We start from the raw sequence: 21,893 nt of genomic DNA on the forward strand, positions 1-21,893 counted from the left end.
TATTTATACACAATACATTTTATAAAAATTAAAATTAAAAAAATATCTTTGTTTTCCCTAGAGGTGCGAGTGTGATGTGTGTGTGTGTATGTATATTTTTATTAGCTACAATATACATTTTTGCAGCATATTTATTTAAAATTGCTATTTAGAAAATGAAACAAAATTTTTTGTTCAGCTATTTTACACACATACATACACAGATATATTGTGACACTTTGTATAGCAGCTTCATAGCTTCCTGAATATATGCAGACACACTATATACACTTCATTTCTTCTGTAGTATCATTAATTTCTTCTCTATTTGTTGTATTTGTGCTAGTGTCACTGTATATAAGCTATTATTTGATTTATTTATTTTTACCTAATTTATATTCCCAAATTATGTTTAATTGGAATTTCATTGTTTTCATAGTATAGTTTTAATATTCATTACAAAAACAGAATTTTACCTTCATAAATAGTTTAGAACGTTTAAATCTTCATTATAATCATTTAAACATAGTTTTAGGTAATCATAGAAAAAACAGAGAATGGTATATGCTTTTGCATTACCAAACTTGAAAAAAATACAGCTCCATTTACTGTGTTGAACGTGGGCAATTTACTCAAGCTCTCAAACCCCAGTTCTGTTTTCTATTGAAATAGTGTCCTCTGACTTGCAGATGTTATAATGCGAAGTAAATGACTAAAGATCATAGTATTCAGCAATCATTCCTATCATTTTATCCAGAGGTTTTTCTACATTAGTTTTATCAAAGGGCACTTTGATTTTCTCTGTTATGTTCAGCACACCTCCTAATAATTTAGGTTTCCAACTTTTAATTCCTAACAATTTAGGATTCCAACTTTTAATTCTAAATATAAAAATAAGTGAAAGAAAGGATTAAAGAATAAAGAAGTGTAAAAACTGTTGACATAAAATTCTAAAACAAAATTGGAGAATTTTTGCTGTTGGTTTTGGTGGTTCTTTTTATTAAAATTATATTATTTATATTATAAAATTTTAACATTCTATGTAGTTATACTGGAGCAATCAGAATCAATATTTTTTGTTATTTATTGTGTTAAAAGTAAAATACCCAGTCTCAATTTACTTCATCAAGATATCATCAGGAAAAATTTACTTAATGGTTTAAGTCATTCAGATTTCTCATGTGATATTCAGATTGCTGCTCTTCTATTTCCTTATTATGTGACTTCGGAAAATTACATCTTTGTAGGCTACATTTCCTCAACTCATAATGGGATTAATAGTTGCACCTACCATATACGGTTGTTGTGAAAAAAAGAAAAACAAGAAAACACAAAGAAAGTCCTTAGAATAAATACCCAATAAGAATCAGCCAATGTACCATGAATCTTAATGGGGGCAAATGTTCTCTGTGCACATCATCATACCAGTGTCATGACTCCCATCCGATCCATTTCTCTGGCAGGACTTCGCGGGGTGAGCTTTGGCGTTGAGTGTCCACTGGGGGGAGATGAGCTGGCCAGCGAAGAAGCTGTAACAGAGGCAGTGATAGAGGTACCTGGGTGGACCCTTGCTAAATTCAGGCCTTCCAGGCTCACACTAGCCACTCTGTTCTCAATTTCTTCAGCACGTAACTCTGTAGATTCTTTCTCTTCCTGAATTAGCCTAAAAGAGACAGTTGAATTAGGATCCATTATATGCTGCTATAGTGGTAACTAGAATTCACTAAATAAATAAATAAATAAATAAATAAATAAATAACTCTGTGAGTATTTTATATCAAATCTAATGCTTTCTTTACTCTAAGGCAATATAACTTTTTTTTACTTAATCAGTTTATTGTCAAGTTGGTTTACATATAACACCCAGTGCTCATCCCAACAAGTGCCTTCCTCCATGCCCATCACCCCCTTTCCCTCTCCCCCACCCTCATCAGCCTTCAGTTTGTTCTCAGCATTCAAGAGTCTCTCACCGTTTGCCTCCCTCCCTCTCCCCAACTATTTTCCCCCTTCTTCTCCCCCATGGTCCTCTGTTTGTTTCCTCCTAATCCACAAACATATGTACAAACATATGGTTTCTGTCCTTCTTTGCCTGACTTATTTCGCTCAGCATAACACCCTCTAGTTCCATCCATGCTGCTACACATGGCCAGATTTCATCCTTTCTTATTGCCATGTAGTATTCTATCGTATAGACAAACCACATCTTCTTGATCCATTCGTCACTTGATGGACATTTAGGCTCTTTCTATGTTTTGGCTATTGTTGAGAGTGCTGCTGTGAACATTGGGGTACATGTGCCCCTATGCATCAACACTCCTGTATCCCTTGGGTAAATTCCTAGCACCGCTATTGCTGGGTCATAGGGAAGTTCTATTGTTAATTTTTTGAGGAACCTCCACACTGTTTTCCAGAGGGGCTGCACCAGTTTACATTCCCACCAACAGTGTAGGAGGGTGTAAGGCAATATAACTGTTAATAAATTCCAGAGACTTTCTGGCTGAAATTTAGAAAATCGTTCTTTTCAAATGTTATACAGCCTCCACACTTTCAGTTTGACCCTCTTTCTATCTATACTATCACCTGCTAAAACTTTTAAAACTTTGTCTGCCTAGATAATTTTGACACTAATCCTAATCTTACTTTTGAACTGAGGTGCCAATAAATGAGACTTTTAGAAACTCAGATCCTAACAAAGATGCTGAATCTTACCTCCCAACTGATGGAAAAGTATAATTGATAGAATCTTCAATAAATGGTCATTCATAATTATCATTTGGTCAAATAAATCTCTGAGACTTTTTTTAAAAACCAATAACCTGCTCAGCCAAGTCAACTTTAAATAAGCACCAGGCAGGGTGTTTGGGTGGCTGTTGGTTGAACTCCCAACTTTGGCTCAGCTCATCATCTCATGGTTCATGATTTCAAGCCCCATATCTGTGCCTCAAATCAGGCTCGCTCCTGCCATCCCAAAGCCCACTTTGGATCCTCTCTCTCTCTCTCTCTTTCTGCCCCTTCCCCACTCTCTCTTTTTAAAAAATAAACAAACATTAAAAATATAAATAAGCACCAGGCAATTTAATAATGTGGAGGTGATCTATGTCTAGATAGATATATACATCATACTAACAAACATAGTGAAAAAAATATTTTAACTGTTGATAATGCTTTTGAGAAGACAAAGCACTACTACTCCCTTTTCTTTAAATAAAAAGAAGCTTCAAGAATATGTATAAGTGAGATGCAAAGAACAAAGAGCTTTAGCTGAGTTGCATAAGTATCTTATTTAAGCTGTATCTACACACATTATGCACATTGTTATAATGAAACTGTGTGCCAATAGTTGATTTAAAAATTAGGGATTAGAACCTCTCCTAAGACATTTTTCTGTTAACTATAAATGGCTTATTGTGATCTCCTAGGACATATAACCTTTAACTATAAAGTTATAATCACTACAAAGTTTTATTTTTTTATATTTACTTTGGAAAACTGCTTGTGGTTTCTTATAGAACTGAACATACTCTTACCATATTATCTATTTGTGTTCTTAGTATTTACCTAAATGAGTTAAAAACTTATGTCCACACAAAACCAGCACAGATGTTTATAGCAGCTTTATTCATGATTGCTATAATTTGAAAGCAACCAAGATTTTCTTCAATGGTGAATGGATAAATTTAGTTTATCCAAACAATGGAATGTTTGGTACATCCAAACAATGGAATATTGTTCAGAGCTAAAAAGAAATGAGCTATCAAGCCATGAAGAGATATGGAAGTACATTAAATGCATATGACTAAATAAAAGAAGCCAATCTAAACAGACTACATATTGTATGATTCCAATTACATGACACTCTAGGAAAGACAAAACCTATAAGGACAGTAATGAGATCGATGGTTGACAGAGGTGGGGGTGGGGAAAGAGATGAACAGGTAGAGTACAGAGAATTTTTATGTCAGTGAAAACGTTCTGTATGAAACCATAATGATGGATACTTGTCATACATTTTGCAAACGCACAGAATGTACACCACTAAGAATAACCTGTACTGTAAACAATGGAATTTGGGTGATTAATATGTGCCATATAGGTTCATCAATTATACTACTCTGGTGAAGGATGTTGATAATGGGGGAAGTTGTGTGCAAGGCCAGGGGATATATGGGAAATCTCTGTACCTTCTTTTCCCCAACTTTGTGTGAACCTTAATAAGCTCCAAAAATTTACAGGCTCGGCGGCAAGATGGCAGAGAAGTAGGGAGCTCGTTCATTTTGCTGGCACCCATCTCTCAAACAGAGAAGGCCTGAAGCCATAGGACACTGAGCTGCAGGAGTTTGGGAAGAGAAAGGGACAGAGCACAATGGAAAGGCAACCTCATAAGTGTGTGAGTGAGAACTGGGGAAGATAAAAGTGGACAGGGACCACAGACACGGAGGGAGGGGAGGCAGCTTGCCTGGCTTGAGAGCCAGCCCGGCTCCAGCTGAGTCGCGGGGAAAAGAAAGTGAAGCTGCAACTGCTCATAGAACCGTACCTGGAGAAGAGAAAAACCCTGGCTTGGGAAGAGGGTGTTTTTAGTTCTAGCTAGGGTGCTGACTTTGAACTAGGTGCCCCCGGTCCTACAGGGCACCAGGGAAAACTGCTCTGCTGAGCTCCCGGCACCATCCCCGGCAGCGCAGAGGCTGCAGGCCTGAAGCTGTGTTCCCCAGGATTGACTCCCTGCAACCCTGAGGCGGTGGGCTGAGGCTGAGTTACCTGGACTTGCCCCGGCAGCCCGAAGGCAGCAGATCCCAGGTTGTGCCCCAGCGGATCTGAGGCTGCACCACTCCCCCACCTTCCCCCACCCCTTGACCTGGGGCAGCAGAGAAGCAGTGACCTGCGGGACTGTGTTTCAGGCGGTATCAATAAAGCACGTGGACTGGGACCTGGAAGTGAGGCAGGGCGTGGGCATAGAACTCAGCTCAACTTGGCCACGCCCACAGCACAGGGAGATCGGACCCAAAGGAGTGATTTGCAAGGCTTGGTTGGAGAAGGGACTGAGGCACTGCCATTTTTCTCCCCACAACTACCAAGGTGGTGCCTCAGGGAGTCCCCTGCTGGCGGGACACAGTGGAGGCTAAGACCTGCCTACATCAAACCACGCCATCCCTGCCAGAGAGCTGCTTTTTTTTTTTTTTTTTAACCTGAGCCCGGGGCAAGACCAACATGGATGCACTGCCATGTTTAATCCTAGATAATTCTTTCTATTCAGATATATTCTCCCTTTTCTCATTTGTAACCCTCTACTCTGCTGGTTGGGGCACTCTGGTCACTGGTTTGCTTAAACAGTCACATTTAATCCATTCTCTAGATGTATATTTTACACCTCCACTGCTACCTTTTTAGTTTTCTCTCTCTGGAGTAATCAGACTGTATCGTTTCTCTGAGTAACATCTTCATTTCTTTCTCATCGCCTCTAAACATATTCTATGATTTCTCCCTCTGAATCAAGCCTCTTAGTCTCTCTGCCTGGTCATTTCATTTCCAATTTCTCTTCCTCCCCGCCCTGTCATTTCTCTTTATATATGCTCTTCCATCAGCACTGCATACACCTGGCTCTTTATTTGTAGCTGAAAATCCTGGTTTTATGCCTTTAGAATGTCCTTTGTCTTTGGGTTTATTCTTTTTTCTTTTCTTTTCTCCTTTTTTAAAATTTTTTATTTTTATTACTTGTCTTCCCTCCTTCCTCTTTTTTTTTTCTTTTTTGTTTTGTTTTGTTTTTTGTCCCTTCCCTTTTTTTCTTTTTCTCTTCTGGTTTGCGTGTTTGTTGGATTTGTCTGTGTGTTTGTGTACCTTTGTTCCCTGTGTGTTTGTCTGTTTTCCAGGGCTACCTCAAGAAACAAGCCAAAGTACACATGGTGGAGAGTCCCAAATACCATTATGAATAGGGAAATAAAATAAACAAAATCTCAACAAGAGAAACCAAGAGACATCATTTAAAGAACACTTCCTGAACGGACAGCCCCTGGACAGTCATAGAGCACTCTTTAATACAGAAGCATCCATAGGTGCAGAGCACATAAACTTTTAAAATAACAAGACATAGAAAGCTAACCAAAATGAAGAAACGGAAGGACTCTCTTCCAAAGAAATTCCAGGAAGAAATGACAGCTAAAGAACTGCTCAAAACAGATATAAGCAATGTAACTGAACAAAAATTTAAAACAATAGTCATAAAATTAATCGCTGGGCTTGAGAAAAGTATTGAAGACATCAGAGAAGCTATTGCTACAAAGACTATGGAGATTAAAAATAGTTGTGATAAATTTAAAAATACTATAAATGAGATACATAATAAAATGGAGGTGTCCAATGCACAGACTGAAGAGGCAGAAAGAAGAATAAGTGATTTAGAAGACACAATTATAGAAAAAGAGGAAGCTGAGAAAAAGAGAGATAAACTGATCCAGGAACATGAAAGAAGAGTTCAAGAGCTCAGTGATACAACCAAACGGAACAATATCCATATCATAGGAATTCCAGAAGAGGAAGAGAGAGGGAAGGGTGCTGAAGGAGTCCTGGGACAAATTATAACAGAGAACTTCCCCAACTTGGGGAAGGAAGTAAACGTTGAAATACAAGAGGCACAGAGAGCTCCCCTCAGATGTAACTTGAATTGATCTTCTGCATGACATATCATAGTGAAACTGGCAAAATATAAGGACAAAGAGAGAATTTTGAAAGCAGCTAGGTATAAAAGGGCCCTAACATACAAAGGTAAACGTATCAGAGTGGTTACAGACCTATCTACTGAAACTTGGCAGGCCAGAAAGGAATGGCAGGAAATCTTCAATGTGATGAACAGAAAAATATGCAGCCAAGAATCCTCTATCCAGCAAGCCTGTCATTCAGAATAGAAGGAGAGATAAAAGTCTTTCCAAATAAACAAAAATTGAAAAAATTTGTCACCACTAAACCAGCCCTACAAGAAATCCTGAGGGGGACTCTCTGAGGGAAATGTTACCAGAGACACCACCACAAGCATGAATCCCACAAAGGACACAATGACTCTAAACCCATATATTTCAATAATAACACTGAATGTAAATGGACTGAATGCTCTAATCAAAAGACATAGGGTAGCAGTATGGATAAAAAAAAACAAAATCCATCTATATGCTGTCTGCAAGAAATGCATTTTAGACTGGAGGTCACCTTCAGATTGACAGTAAGGGGATGGAGAAATGTATACCATGCTACTGGAAGTCAAATGAAAGCTGGAGTAGCTATACTTATATCAGACAAACTGGACTTTAAAGTAAAGACAGTAACAAGAGATGAAAAATGGCATTATATTATAAATAGAGGGTATATCCATCAAGAAGAGCTAGCAATTATAAATGTCTATGCACCGAATATGGAAGCACCTAAATATATAAAACAATTAATCACAAACAGAAACAATCTTATGGATAAGAATGTGCTAATAGCAGGGGACTTTAATACTCCACTTACAGTGACGGATAGATCAACTAGACAGAAAGTCACTAAAGAAACAATGGACTTGAATGACACATTGGGCCAAATGGATTTGACAGATTTATTTAGAACTCTACATCCTGAGGCCATGGAATTCACTTTCTTCTCAAGTGCGCATGGCACATTCTCCAAGATAGATCACATACTGGGACATAAAGCAGTCCTCAATAAATATAAAAGAACTGAGATCATACCATGCACACTTTCAGATCACAATGCTATGAAATTTGAAATCAATCACTGGAAGAAGTCTAGAAACCCCCAAAAACATGGAGGTTAAAGAACATCTTACTAAAGAACGAATGGGCCAATCAGGCATTTAGAGAACAAATAAAAAAATATATCGAAACAAATGAAAATGAAAATACAAGAATTCAAACTCTATGGGATGTGGCAAAGGTAGTCCGAAGAGGAAAGTACATTGCACTCCAGGCCTATTACAAGAAATTAGAAAAAGCTCAAGTACAAAATCTAAGAGCTCACCTAAAGGAACTAGAGGCAGAGCAACAAGAGCACCCCAAACACAGTAGGAGAAGAGAAATAATAAAAATCAGGGAGAAATAGACAATACAGAAACCAAAAAACAAACAAACAAACAAAAACCAGTTGAACATATCAATGAAACCAAGAGTTGGTTTCTTGAAAACATAAACAAAATTGACAAACCTCTAGCCAGGCTTCTCAAAAAGAAAAGAGAGAGCACCCAAATAGACAAAATCATGAATGAAAAAGGACTTATTACAACCAACCCCTCAGAAATACAAGGAATTATCTGGGAATACTACGAAAAACTATATGCCAACAAACTAGACAATTTAGAAGAAATGGACAAATTCCTAAACATACACTCACTACCAAAATTCACATGGGAAGAGATAGAAAATCTGAACAGACCCATAATTAGTGAGGAAATCAAATCAGTTATCAATAATCTCCCAAAAAATAAGAGCCCTGAGCTTGATGGCTTCCTTGGGGAATTCTACCAGACATTTAAAACAGAATTAATACCCATTCTTCTCAAGGTATTCCAAAAAATGGAAATCGAAGGAAAACTTCGACTCATTTTACAAAGCCAGCATCACTTTGATTCCCAAGCCAGACAGAAACCCAGCAAAAAAAAGAGAACTACAGGCCAATATCCTTGATGAATATGGAAGCAAAAATCCCCAACAAGATACTTGCAAATCAAATCCAACAGCACATAAAAAGAATTATCCACCATAATCAAGTGGGATTCATTCCTGAGTTACAGGGCTCGTTCAATATTCACAAATCAATCAATATGATACATCACATTAACAAAAGATAAAAACCATAGGATCCTATCGCTAGATGCAGAAAAAGCATTTGACAAGATACAGCATCCCTTCTTAATAAAGACTCTCAAGAAAGTCAGGATAGAACGAACTGACTTAAACATCATAAAAGCCATCTATGAGAAGTCCTCAGCTAACATCATCCTCAATGGGGAAAAAATGAGAGCTTTCCCCCTGAGATCAGAACATGACAGGGATGTCCACTCTCACCACTGTTGTTTAACATAGTGCTGGAAGTCCTAGCATCAGTAATCAGACAACAAAAGGAAATAAAAAGCATCAGAATTGGTAAAGAAAAAGTCAAACTTTCACTTTTTGCAGACAACATGATACTGTACATAGAAAACCCAACAGACTCCACCAGAAGCCTACTAGAACTGATCCATGAATTAAGCAATGTTGCAGGATACAAAATCAATGTACTGAAACCACTTGCATTTTTATACACCAATAAGGAAGCAACAGAAAGAGATATCAAGAAACTGATCCCATTCACAATTGCACAAAAAACCATAAAATACGTAAGAATAAACCTAACCAAAGATATAGGATATCTGTATGATGAAAACTATAGAAAACTTATGAAGGAAATTGAAGATACAAAGAAATGGAAAAACATTCCATACCCATGGATCGGAAGAATATTGTTAAAATGTCATTACTACCCAAAGCAAGCTACACATTCAATGCAATCCCAATCAAAATTGCACCAGCATTCTTCTCAAAACTAGAAAAAACTATCCTAAAATTTGTATGGAACCACAAAAGACCCAGAATAGCCAAAGTAATAATGAAGAAGAAAACCAAAACAGGAGGCATCACCATCCCAGACTTTAACCTCTACTGCAAAGCTGTTATCATCAAGACAGTATGGTATTGGCACAAAAACAGACACATAAACCAATGGAATAGAATAGAGAACTCAGAATTGGACCCACAAATGTATGGCCAACTAATATTTGACAAAGCAGGAAAGCGTATCCAATGGAAAAAAAGATAGCCTCTTTAACAGATGGTGCTGGAAGAACTGTACAGCATCATGCAGAAGAGTGAAACTGCATCACTTTCTCACAAATTCCTAAACAAACACTCACTACCAAAATTCACACGGGAAGGGACAGAAAATCTGAACAGACCCATAACTAGTGAGGAAATCGAATCAGTTATCAAAAATCTCCCAACAAATAAGAGCCCTGGGCCAGATGGCTTCCCTGGGGAATTCTACCCAAAAATTTCATACACAAAAATAAACTCAAAATGGATAAAGGGCTTGGATGTGAGACAGGAAACTATCAAAACCCTAGAGGAGAAAGCAGGAAACAACCTCCTTGACCTCAACTGCAGAAATTTCTTCCTTGACACATCCCGTAAGGCAAGGGAATCAAGAGCAAAAATAAACTACTGGGGACTCATTAAAATAAAAAGCTTCTGCAAGGCAAAGAAAACAATCCATAAAACTAACAGGCAAATGACGGAATGGGAAAAGATAGTTGCAAATGACATATCAGATAAAGGGTCAGTATCCAATATCTGTAAGGAACTCCTCAAACTCCACACCCGAAAAACACATAATCCAGTGAAGAAATGGGTAGAAAATATGAACAGACACTTCTCCAGAGAGGACATCCAGATGGCCAACAGGCACATGAAACGATGCTGAGCGTCCCTCCTCATCAGGGAAATACACATCAAAACCACACTGAGATTCCACCTCATGCCGGTCAGAGTGGCTCAAATGAACAAATCAGGAGACTCTAGATGCTGGCAAGGATGTGGAGAAACAGGCACCCTCCGATACTGTTGGTGGAAATGTAAGCTGATGCAGCCCCTCTGGAAAACAGTGTGGAGGTTCCTCAGAAAATTAACAATAGAACTCCCCTATGACCTAGAAGTAGCACTGCTAGGAATTTACCCAAGGGATACAGGAGTGCTGACGCATAGGGGCACATGTACCCCAATGTTCATAGCAGCATTCTCAACAGTAGCCAAATCATGGAAAGAGCCTAAATCTCCATCAACTGATTAATGGATCAAGAAGATGTGGTTTATGTATACAATGGAATACTACATGGCAATGAGAAAGAATGAAATATGGCCATGTGTAGCAACATGGATGGAACTTGAGGGTGTTATGCTGAGCGAAATAAGTCAGGCAGAGAAGGACAGAAACCATATGTTTGCACATATAGGTGGATTAGGAGGAAGCTAACAGAGGACCATGGGGGAGTAGAAGGAAAACAATAGTTGGGGAGAGGGAGGGAGGGAAACGGTGAGAGACTCTTGAATGCTGAGAACAAACTGAAGGCTGATGGGGGTGGGGGAGAGGGGAAGGGGGCTGATGGGCATGGAGGAGGGCACTTGTTCCGATGAGCACTGGGTGTTATATGTAAATCAATTTGACAATAAACTATTTAAGGAAAAAAATAAGTTCCAAAAATTTAAATTGAAAAATTGAGGCACATTTACTCTTTTCTAAAAATATAATTTATTGTCAAATTGGCTTACATACAATAGCCAGTGTTCATCCCAACAAGGAGGCACATTTTCATTTGTAACCTACGTATGTTTCATAGATTGTCCTAATTTTATCCATACAGACATGTATGGATATCCTAAGAATCTTGTGAAAATGCACATTCTGATTCAGTGTAGTGTGAGGTCTAAGAGTCTGCAGTTCTAACAAGCTCCCAGGTGTTGCCTGTGTTTCTGATCCAATTATGACATTTTTAAGATCAAGGTCTTCTAATCTCTTAAAACCATCAGTGGTAACTGAACTCACCTGATTTCTTTGTTGATGGCGTCCAATTGTTCTTGAAGCATCATGGCTAGAGTCTGGGCATCAGAATGACCACTTGGAGAGAGAAGATCCATTGAACTAAAAATAGTTTCTCTGTCATCATCATCAATATCAGACATTTCAGTGTCACTTTCAAAAGGGTGGCTGCTTAGCACTCCAATTTGCTGAGTTCTATTCCACTCATGATCCCCAAGAGATTTCACCTGAATGGCGAATGAGTAATTATTGCACATATCTTATTGCTCATTATCAAAGCACTAGTCTGAAAAAATCAACTTGCACAGACTCTTTTATAGTTTACTTAGCAAAAGCAGAACTGATTATTAAAATTTTAAAGTATTTTTTCAATAAAATATTTCTTTGACATCTTAAGTAATGGCAGGTACTAACTGTCAGCATAAATATCAAGACTTTAATAGGAATAGTGATGATAAACTTACGTAATATTTCTGGTTCAACCCCAATTTAAGGTATCAATTACTTTCAAGCTTCTATGTTTGAGTCATTTTTCCTTCTTTCCAAATATAACAATCTCTATTCACTTGTGCTGAAGCATTTCCCTCTCTTACGCTATTTAGTTTTGCACTTTCCTACTATAGGCTGACTACAAATATTATCACACAAATTATATAGTAATTCACTCCCCAACATTCATTTATATAGATTATAACAACAGATTATTAAAATATATTGCAAAATAATTTAATTGCATCGCAACTGCTCTGATCACTTAAATCCTTCATTGATTTTTTAAGCCCAAGGCACACTAATTTACATGAATATGTTTTTTATTTGATATAATAAATCCCTCATGTGAATGAAAAAAAATTCTGTAAGTAATCTGTACATGTAGGGCTCCAACTCATGATCCAAAGATCAAGAGTCATATGCTTTACTGACTGAGAAAGTCAGGTGCCCCAGTGAAAATCTTTAGTAACCAACTGACCAGTGTTTTTCAAGCTGTGATCTGAATGTAGGGGAGGAAGGAAAGTAATAGTTTTCTGCATTAAAAAATTGTTTTTCATTGTTGTGATGATATAAAATGATTTTCGGGGGTGACTACATGGTTTTATTCTTAGTATTTATTTAAGATTTGAGGACCTGAGTTAACATTTGTGTTACAAACTAGTTTGGTACAAGTAGCCCTAATTTATTCATCATATGAAAAGAACTAATATGGATTTGATTTAGTCTTCATTTGTTCAATTCTTTATTCATTCATTTAACAAATATTGGATGCCTACAATGAGGGATTAATTTATTCATGACACGGGTACCAATGAAAAACCATAGGGTATCCAGAAACCCATGTACAAATAAGGACAAGTAGCTTATAAAGAAGTTGACACATAAAAGTGGTTGGGGAGAAAAAGCTATACTTAGGGCACAAAGGAACTGTATCGCTTCACTATAAAACGTAACGGTAAACTTACAATATACATAAGCTTACAAATTAATCAATCGAATGAAAGGTGCCATGGCAATTTATCAGAAAAGTTCTCTATAAACACTTTCAATAGTCTATGTACACTTTTCAAAAAGTTTTATTAAAATGGTAATTATAATTAAAATACTTAATGAATTTTAATTGACAATACGAATGCCAATGCATAAGTGCCCAAGCAACCCAAAAGTCCATTTATTTGGCTATACAGCATACTGGATAAAAGCACTGAATTTGAAACAGAGTTTCCTGTTTTGATTCTGTCACTTTGCTGGCTGTGTAATTAATGTTGAGGTCTTAAAACTTCTGAGCTTCAATCTTTTTATATCTGAAGTTAACATAAAAACAGTGCCGAATTCATAAGGTTATGTGGATACACACATGGGGAATGTACAGTTCAACTTCGGGCACATAGTAGTGGTTTTACATTACTTATAGTTTAAAAAAATGTCATTTGTCATGCTTGAAACTAAAAATGCTAGCATTTTTAATTCTTTCAGTATTAAAATTCTATCCAATATAGTAAGTAAGTAGTATATCTACTTAGAATCATCAGAAACTTGAAATAAAAATTTTAACCTTTGGCTCATCTCTTCGTACACCCATGCGGCCTCTCCTGGGTCTTCTTATTACTTTAGTTGTTCTGTAATCAGTCTGGCTGTCCACTAGGGACCCAACAGAATACCGCAACTCAGCTGAGGTGTCTAGATGAGTTCTGGAAAAAGGAAAAATATGAAACATACTCAATCTCAAAAGTTAAACTTTCCAGTAAATCACTATGAAATGCTCCATTGTCAATAAAGAATAAAGCATAAAAAGTGAAGAAAGCATAAATGCTCAAGGAAAAAGAAAAATGTCACAGAAGAAAACTGATGAATTGTCATGACTCTTTGGGTCTCTTCTGAGGCTTATGTCAAAATCAGTTTCAGGTCCATTCTTGAAGGCAAGTGACTATTCTGTTTAAACAGAATATAAAAAAGCTGTCCATTAATCATCATTTTCAAATGTGATAGTAAAATAAAACATGTTAAGATTGACAACCAAAATCCATTGGCTTAAATTCTGGCAATTCTATTTAGTTGAATTATTTAGTGTACATATCAATATATGTTATTTATTGCTGTACATGTTTTAAGTATTTCCCACTAATCTAACAGTAAAATGTGCAAACTTTTGGGGTCTCAGAATGCTCTCTTAGGGTGTTCTATTTGTCAATTTAGGAAATTAACAAAATACTTAAAATTAGATTGACCCAACGTTAATAATCTTATTTTTTAAATATGACAGTATCTACCACCAGGACAATTTTCAGCTATTGATAAGACATTGTTTCAAAAAGATTAAAAAAAAACTTTTGATAAGCAAATTTGATTCTGAAATCTGGTTAAAGATGAAATAGTTGGAAAATTCCAGTCGAAAAATATCATCACACTGGTTTTCAATAAACACTGTAATCAAAGTGTAATAAAGGTTTCACTAGACATGTTATTTATATATAGATTTATAGCAAATTCAGTTTATTGCTATAATAATGATGATGATAATAGTGACAGCATGCTGTCCTATAAAATGATCCATCATCAGTAGGAAATATGTTTAACACTGTATTTTCTGTTGAACTTGGGGCTCCTACTGATCTACCTTCCTCTAATAGTACTTTTTGGGAAAAAAGAAAAAAAAAAAACCCTAGCATTTCCAAATTATTGGCAAGGCCAGAAAAGGTTAGGTGAGGTCTAGGTTTTTGCAATGGTAGAAGACACTGACCTAAGTAATGCAAATCCTTGTTCTGTCAAATAGAAATGTAAAGCAAATGAACTAAGGAATCATCCTCCATGTGGAAGGCAGTTACTGTTTTTATATCAGTGAACTTGAAACTTAGTCAAGGAAACTGGTTTTATTATGGATTAACCATATATAAAAACTAATGAACCAGGTCACATTCATAAATAGGACCTCTCTCAAACTCTATTTATAATAGGGTATTGTTTCATGAACAAAGGTCAGATTTTAGTCACCACTGTATGCTGAAGGAGGTGTTCCTAGCATGTAATAAACACTTGATAAATGTCTGGTAAGCTCATAAATGAATGAAATTAATTATAATACACTCTAAACAATCTACCTCAGAACATTCTAGGTACCTTTTGCCTGCTATTGGTTGGGTAACATCTCTTTGGTCATTGAAGTGGCAATTCTAATATTATAACTCATTATCCGAGGGGTATTGTTTTCTTATTGTATTATCTCTCAACTCCAAGTCACTTATAAAAGTGTGAACCGCAAAACACAGATCTGCTTCTATTGATGCCCTGCTCAATCCCCTTCAAGGGCCTTACCTGGAGCTCTACTTTCTAGCATCACTTCTAGTTACTATCTGCTTTCTCTCTCTCCATCCAGCTGTACTGACTTTCTTTCAATTTCTTGAGTAAGTCTTTCCTTTGATCACACTTTTATTTGATCCTGAGCCTTCAAACATGTCCTTTCTGTTGGAAACAGTCCCTTCCCACATTTATGTAGTTAACATTTTTAAAGTCTCAGCTGAAAATTCCCATTGTCTTATACTATATAGCCCCTGTATTCCCTTTACTGTAATAGTCCGCACAGTATCCCTGTGTTTCCCATTTGAAACAGGTGTATTATTCATTCATCTGTAAGATCAGTGAAGTTCCTATGCATCTTCTGTTTTCTTATGTCTGTTTAAATTGTGCATTTTGAAGCAAGAATATTCAATAATAATTGCCATTCAATACATATTGTTATCCTATAGCATATTATAAATTCTATCAGTTTGTCTATCAGTAATTCTTATAATACTTTGTACTTTTTGATTTATTGCTTATAAAACCCCCTTTGCTCACTAGTTTCATTTTATATGCAAAGTAAGCTTGTGAGGTAATCATAAGCATTATTTTATATATAATTCATGTAAAATATATATAAAATTTGAACTTCTTAAGGAAAATGGGTTTTCCAAAATGAAATAGCTAATAATTATATGTCTTAGACCTAGAAATGTCAGTCTTCTTATTCTTGGTCTAGTTTTGTTTCTACTACAATCTAGTGTATCAAAAAAGAATTGTTCTGTATGTAGTTCCCAAGCTTCCAGGATGATCCTTCATTGTGGATAAATGTCATATTATTAGGCTGTCCATGATGACTCACTGTAGCAATGAACTTTGAAAACTTGTAGATAACACTTCTACAACTCTCTATTTTTTAAGGATATTATATACATATATATTTAATTTCAGTATAATTAATGTACAATGTTATATTAGTTTCGGGTATACAGTACAGTAATTCAATAGTTCTATACATTACTCAGTATTCATCATGGTAAGTATATTCTTAATCCCTTCACCTATTTCACCCACCTCCCTACCCAGCTTCCCTCTTCATAAACACTAGTTTGTTCTCCATATTAAAGAGTCTTTTTTCTCTCTCTCTCTCCCCCAACTCTGAGATCAAATTTCTGAGACCAAATGTCAAAAAGCCAACAAAATGGCTATTTGTTTCTGTTAAAAAAAATATTAAATTTGTTTACTATGTCATTCTATGTATTTATTCTGTTGCTATTTTATCAGTTCTTTTTCTCCTTCATCAATACCATTATCATCATCTTATCATGTGAACATGTATCACTGAATTAATCATTTCAGTTCAGATACCTAACTCATAATAAAGCAATTAGAAAACTAAACATAGCTTTCTAAATTAAAGACCTACATGTTTGAAAGTTCTTTGGGTATTTTTATGCTTGCAGAACTGCATTTTTTATATTAAACTGAAGGTAAAAATACTCAAAATATTGCACATTAGTTTTACTAATACTTACATTCAAGAGAATATAAGCACCTTTAGGATTTTTAACTTGGATTTTTGAGATGAGTATCTAAAAAATTCTTTTTTAACATAGTTACTCAATGAATGATATCTATTGAGAGTATACACTTTACCAGGTTTTGTTTGGTTGTTTGTTTGTTTTAGGTACTGAGATTACAGTAACCGAAACAAACATAAATTCTAGTGCCAGCAGAGAGAATATTCTTAGAATAGGCACAAGACCAAGGAAAATGAACTTCTCAAAGTCTATGGTGGTCAAATGTTTCAAACAATTGATATGATTGTGTTGTCTAATAAATAAATGATCAAATGATTAAATCCTTGTAGGATTTCTCATTAACTTTAAATAAAAGGCCCTAAGCACAAAAAATTATATGTGAATTATCAAGATCAATCTATTTATCTAGAGAGTAAATAATTATATAATTGCTGAGTCAAGGTGAGGTACTGAGTCAAAATAGATGAGTACAGCTAAATTTACTTGTTTTTAAAACATGCATAAGTTCTCCTTCACTTTGTATTTGTAATTAATTTAATGAGATAGGTGGATGATAAGTGACCATAATCAATGATATTTTTTCAGTAACATTAAACATTGAAAGCATTTCTGCATGTAGAGAAAAGAGGTGTTGCTTCTTTCTAGAATGAGGAATGTAATCTCCTTACTTCATTTAAGACTCTTTTTATGTTATTTATAGCTGTGTAATTAAATGCAGAATACAAAATATCATACTTAAAATTTTTATTGCATATTTGCAGAACACATTACTAACTTAAAAAACTATCTTTGAATATAGAAACAGTAAATCAGTAAGGAGTAAGGACTAAACATAGGGCAATGCCTGCTAAGCAATAAGAGGCATGTTTTGTTTTATTTGAGGTGATATGAAACCATAAAAAATTCATACTGATTTTTGGCAAGCTATAAATACGATTTTAATTTAATGTTACCTTGATATTGTGGGTTCAATTAAAGAACCAGTTCTCATTTTCAATTGATCAAGTTCAGATCTCAGCTTTTCAATTTCTTCTGCTAATCTTTCCTAAAAATCAAAGAAGTTTTACTCAGAAGATATGCATATGCCAAGAATACCAACATTCAATTATGATAAACCAAGCTATCAATCTTAATGGCTTTTTAAAGATGGAAAACTGATGGATATATTTTTATATATCATAGGTCATTAGACATGACAGTAAAATATGCCTCATTTTTCCCTTGTAATGAAAATGTGAATAGCACAAATCAATAGAAAGTTATCCAAACATTAGTGCCTTGAAGATGTCTTATAAAGCAGTACTTTAGATCGCTGAGACGAAAGTAAACACAGAATAATATGCTATGCTTTAAACTTCACCATCAATGAACTGAACTCAATATATGAATGATCATATTTCCTAGTAAAACCAACATCAATTCTTTTGATCTTTATTTCTTTGCAATCACTTTCATGGTCATCAGTTAATTTCTGATGAAAAGATCTGTCAAAAACTCCTGTAAAGCTTGTTTTTCCATTAGTTGGGGTTAAAAATAAATAATACAAATTTTTCTTCCTTAAAAAAAGTTATCTACATTGTCTATATTCACTAATCCTAAATTTTTGCAAACCTATAGGAATACTAAGATCACAACTAGCTATGTATACATCTCTTCAAAATGCAGAATCATAACCATCATAGTAGATTTAAAAAAATAAAGAAAAGGTCTTATTCAGGGAGAGAAGAACTTTGATTATTCTATAAGGGTTGTAATACACATGATAAAGGAGAAAGAAAAATGGATTAAAATGGATTAAAAAACTGGGGCACCTGGGTGGCTCAGTTGGTTAAGCTTTCAACTTCAGCTCAGGTCATGATCTCGCAGCTTGTGAGTTGGAGCTGTGCTTTGGGCTCTGTACTGACAGCTCAGAGCCTGGAGCCTACTTTGGATTCTGTGTCTCCATCTCTCACACTCAGCCCCTCCCTCACCTGCATTCTCTCTCTCTCTCTCTCTCTCTCTCTCTCTCTCTCTCTCAAAAGTAAATAAAATTTTTAAAAAAGATGAAGAAAAGTCATTACCTGATATGTTAAAATTGTGAGCTTGATATTGGTAGAATTATTTGTACATCTGAAAATTTTCTGATTGGCATTATCAGTTTCTGTCTGTAAAGTTTCTATGATAAAGGTCATCTAATAGTCCTTAATTAAATGCTTATGTAAGCATTGTAAGCATTTAATTTTGTTTTCATGATTAAAACATTTTATAATGTAAAAGTTTAAATGTGTCCTTCTAGATTTTCTTTTACTGTTTTTTTTCCCGTCCCAGCAGCCAATACTTGACATTTTACTTGACTCATACCTCATTTCTCACCATACTTTGTTGTTAATGTGGCTTTCCCAATATTTTTATCTGTCCTTTTTATTCTTACTAACACCATCCTACTCGACACTTTCTTAATTTTTTCCTGAATTATTTCACCAACTTCCACTTTAATCCCTTTTTTTTGTTAGTTCCTCATATGTGCATAGGGAACCTCTGTTGTGCTATGCCATTAGATAAAGTTGTAAGATAAAAAATTCCCTGCCCTCCTATAATTTATAATCTAGTAAAAAAGACAATAAACAAAGTCTATAGGATGTTGGTAGGAAAAAGAAAATAAGAGAAGCATGGAAGATCTCTCCAATAAAGTACTATTTGAGCAAAAACCTAAAGAAAGGAAAGAAGTTAAAAAAAAAAAAATAGAGATGTCCTAGGAAAAGGGGTAGCAGGTGCAAATGCTCCTTAGTGAGAAGGAGTATATTTGTTGAAGGAGAGGGCAAGATCATTGCAGCTGGGTTGGACAGGTTAAAGAGAAAGATAGGTAGGGGACAGACTTAGAAAAGTTTTGGTTGCTGGGCTTGGGAAGGGTAGTCCTAAAAGGCCGTGTCAACCATTTTGAAGTCTTTGGTTTTTACTGTGAGTGAGACAGGAAATAAAAAAAGGATTTTTGAGCAAAGTGGTGACACGATCACTCTTGTTAAATGAGATTGGAGGGAGGGAGGGAGGGAAGAAAGATAATTATTATTGATCTCCCAAAAACATATGAAAGAGAACTGTGGCTTACGATAAAGGTGTTAGAGACTGAATGGATTTGGGTTATATCTTGAAGACAGAACTAACTGAATTTGCTATTGGACTGAATGGGTGTGAATAAAGAAAGGGGTCAAGAATAACTCCAAGATTAGATGAGAAGTTGTGATTTACTGAGAAGACTACTGCTGGTTATGGTTTAGGTTGGTGGTGCTGAATTTTGGATAGGGGGGATTGAACCTGTGAATTTTTGAGTTGCCAAAGTATCCAAATACAGATATTGAGTTGGCTCTTAAATACGTGAACTCTCTCAAGAGAGAGGACCCAGTACGTGATCTAAATTAGGAAATGCTCAATTTATAGATGGTTTTAAATCCATGAGATCAGAGGAGACTGAACTCAGTGAGTAAACATGAGAAGAAATTCAAAACCAGTCCTAGGAATTTCAAATTTTGCAGATCAAGATGACGAAGAGAAACAATGAAAAGAGGTTGAGTATACAGGAGATTTGGCTAATGAATGACTGTCAGTTATAGAGAACTGAGTGAAATTTAAGAAGTTATAGGAGATATGGTTAGATTAGGAAATATGTTCAGCTGTGTGGGATGATATTCAGAAATGGGATATGACCTGGGATTTGCTTCCTCTAGTTACTGGCGTGAACAAGGGTGCAAAGCATGGACTGATTAGTACTGTTGGTTGCTTAGGCAGATTGTTGAAGCTACAAGGCTTGGGTAGGTGGTGGGGGAGTGGGTTCTGGGAATCTTGCCAGGAGCACACAGAGCTTTGGAAAACATAACATTGCATAACAGGATCAAGTCCAAAATCCACAATCTGGTCACTACCCAGTTCTTTAAACATACCAGTCATAGCAAACTTCTGGTAAATCAGCAAATCAACCATCTTTGTTTTCTCTGTGCTCTCACATAGGCTCTGACCTCTGCCCTACCCTTGTCTATTTGGTAAGATCTTATGTGCCTTCAAGAGCCTGATGAGATGACATCTTCACTCTGTAGACTTTTTTTTAAAACTTCTTTGGAAAGAATTAGATGCTATCTTCTGGGGACCATATTGTATTGCCATAGAGAGATCTATCTTTCAGGAGATCATATAGACTCTGACTGTGGGGCCAAATAGTTTTAAATTAAAATCATAATATGCAGAATTTAGTGGGGTTAAATGTACAGTTGTTCTTTTTTTTAAACCTTTCTTCTCTCATCTTTTCCAATACTTTTCATATACCATACTATTGCCAGATATTCCCTCCTCTCCCTCCATCTCTTCCCTCCCTTGATTCTTCTCTCTCTCTCTCTTCCCTTTTGTTCAACACACATTTATAGGTCACTTCTTAAGTCAATAATTTTATATTACATTATTTTCCTAAGCTAAACAAAATGAAATCAGGTAAAATTGCTAACAAAAATTTATAGGCACGGTACCTGGGTACTTCAGTCAGTTAAGCATCTGACTGTTGATTTTGGCTCAGGTCATGATCTCAAGGTTGGTGGGATTGAACGCTCCATCAGACTCTACTGACTGTATGGAGCCTTCTTAGGCTTCTCTCTCTCCTTCTCTTTCTGCCTTGCCCTTGCTTGCATGCTCTGTCTTTCTCTCTCTCTCAAAATAAATAATAAACTTAAAAAATTTACAGGCTAATGAAGGAGGAGGAGACACATTAGCAATTACAGCTTTTAACATTTCGTAAGTTGGTCCTAATCTGCCTCTTCTACCATATATCCTATAATAGGAATACCTGATTCCAGCCAAACTGTTATGCTCATTATTTCTTAAAAAGTTAAAAAAATATATTCTAAAGAGAAAGAGCAGAGGGAGGGGCACATGGAGAGAATCTTAAGCAGGTTCCACGCTCTCAATGCAGGACGTGATCCCACAAGCCTCGGATCATGACCTGAGTCAAAACCAAGTTGGATGCTTAACTGACTGAGC

At 35.9% G+C, this 21,893-nt stretch overlaps 1 protein-coding gene across 10 annotated transcripts in view; it reads right to left on the bottom strand.

Moving 5' to 3' along the window:
* The window catches only part of PPFIA2 (PTPRF interacting protein alpha 2), a 110,563-nt gene that overhangs the window by 79,317 nt on the left and 9,353 nt on the right, over nucleotides 1-21,893 (bottom strand). For all 10 annotated transcript variants that reach the window (XM_039235566.1, XM_039235564.1, XM_039235563.1 and 7 more), the window contains 4 exons: nucleotides 17,849-17,940; nucleotides 13,634-13,769; nucleotides 11,593-11,813; nucleotides 1,405-1,642 (listed from right to left, as the gene is read on the bottom strand). In XM_039235566.1, the coding sequence (XP_039091497.1) occupies nucleotides 1,405-1,642; nucleotides 11,593-11,813; nucleotides 13,634-13,769; nucleotides 17,849-17,940 (687 nt within the window). The remainder of the gene's footprint in view (nucleotides 1-1,404; nucleotides 1,643-11,592; nucleotides 11,814-13,633; nucleotides 13,770-17,848; nucleotides 17,941-21,893) is intronic.

This window comes from Hyaena hyaena, unplaced genomic scaffold (genome assembly GCF_003009895.1).
Source record: "Hyaena hyaena isolate Hyena2069 unplaced genomic scaffold, ASM300989v1 scaffold_99, whole genome shotgun sequence".
NCBI lineage: Eukaryota > Metazoa > Chordata > Mammalia > Carnivora > Hyaenidae > Hyaena > Hyaena hyaena.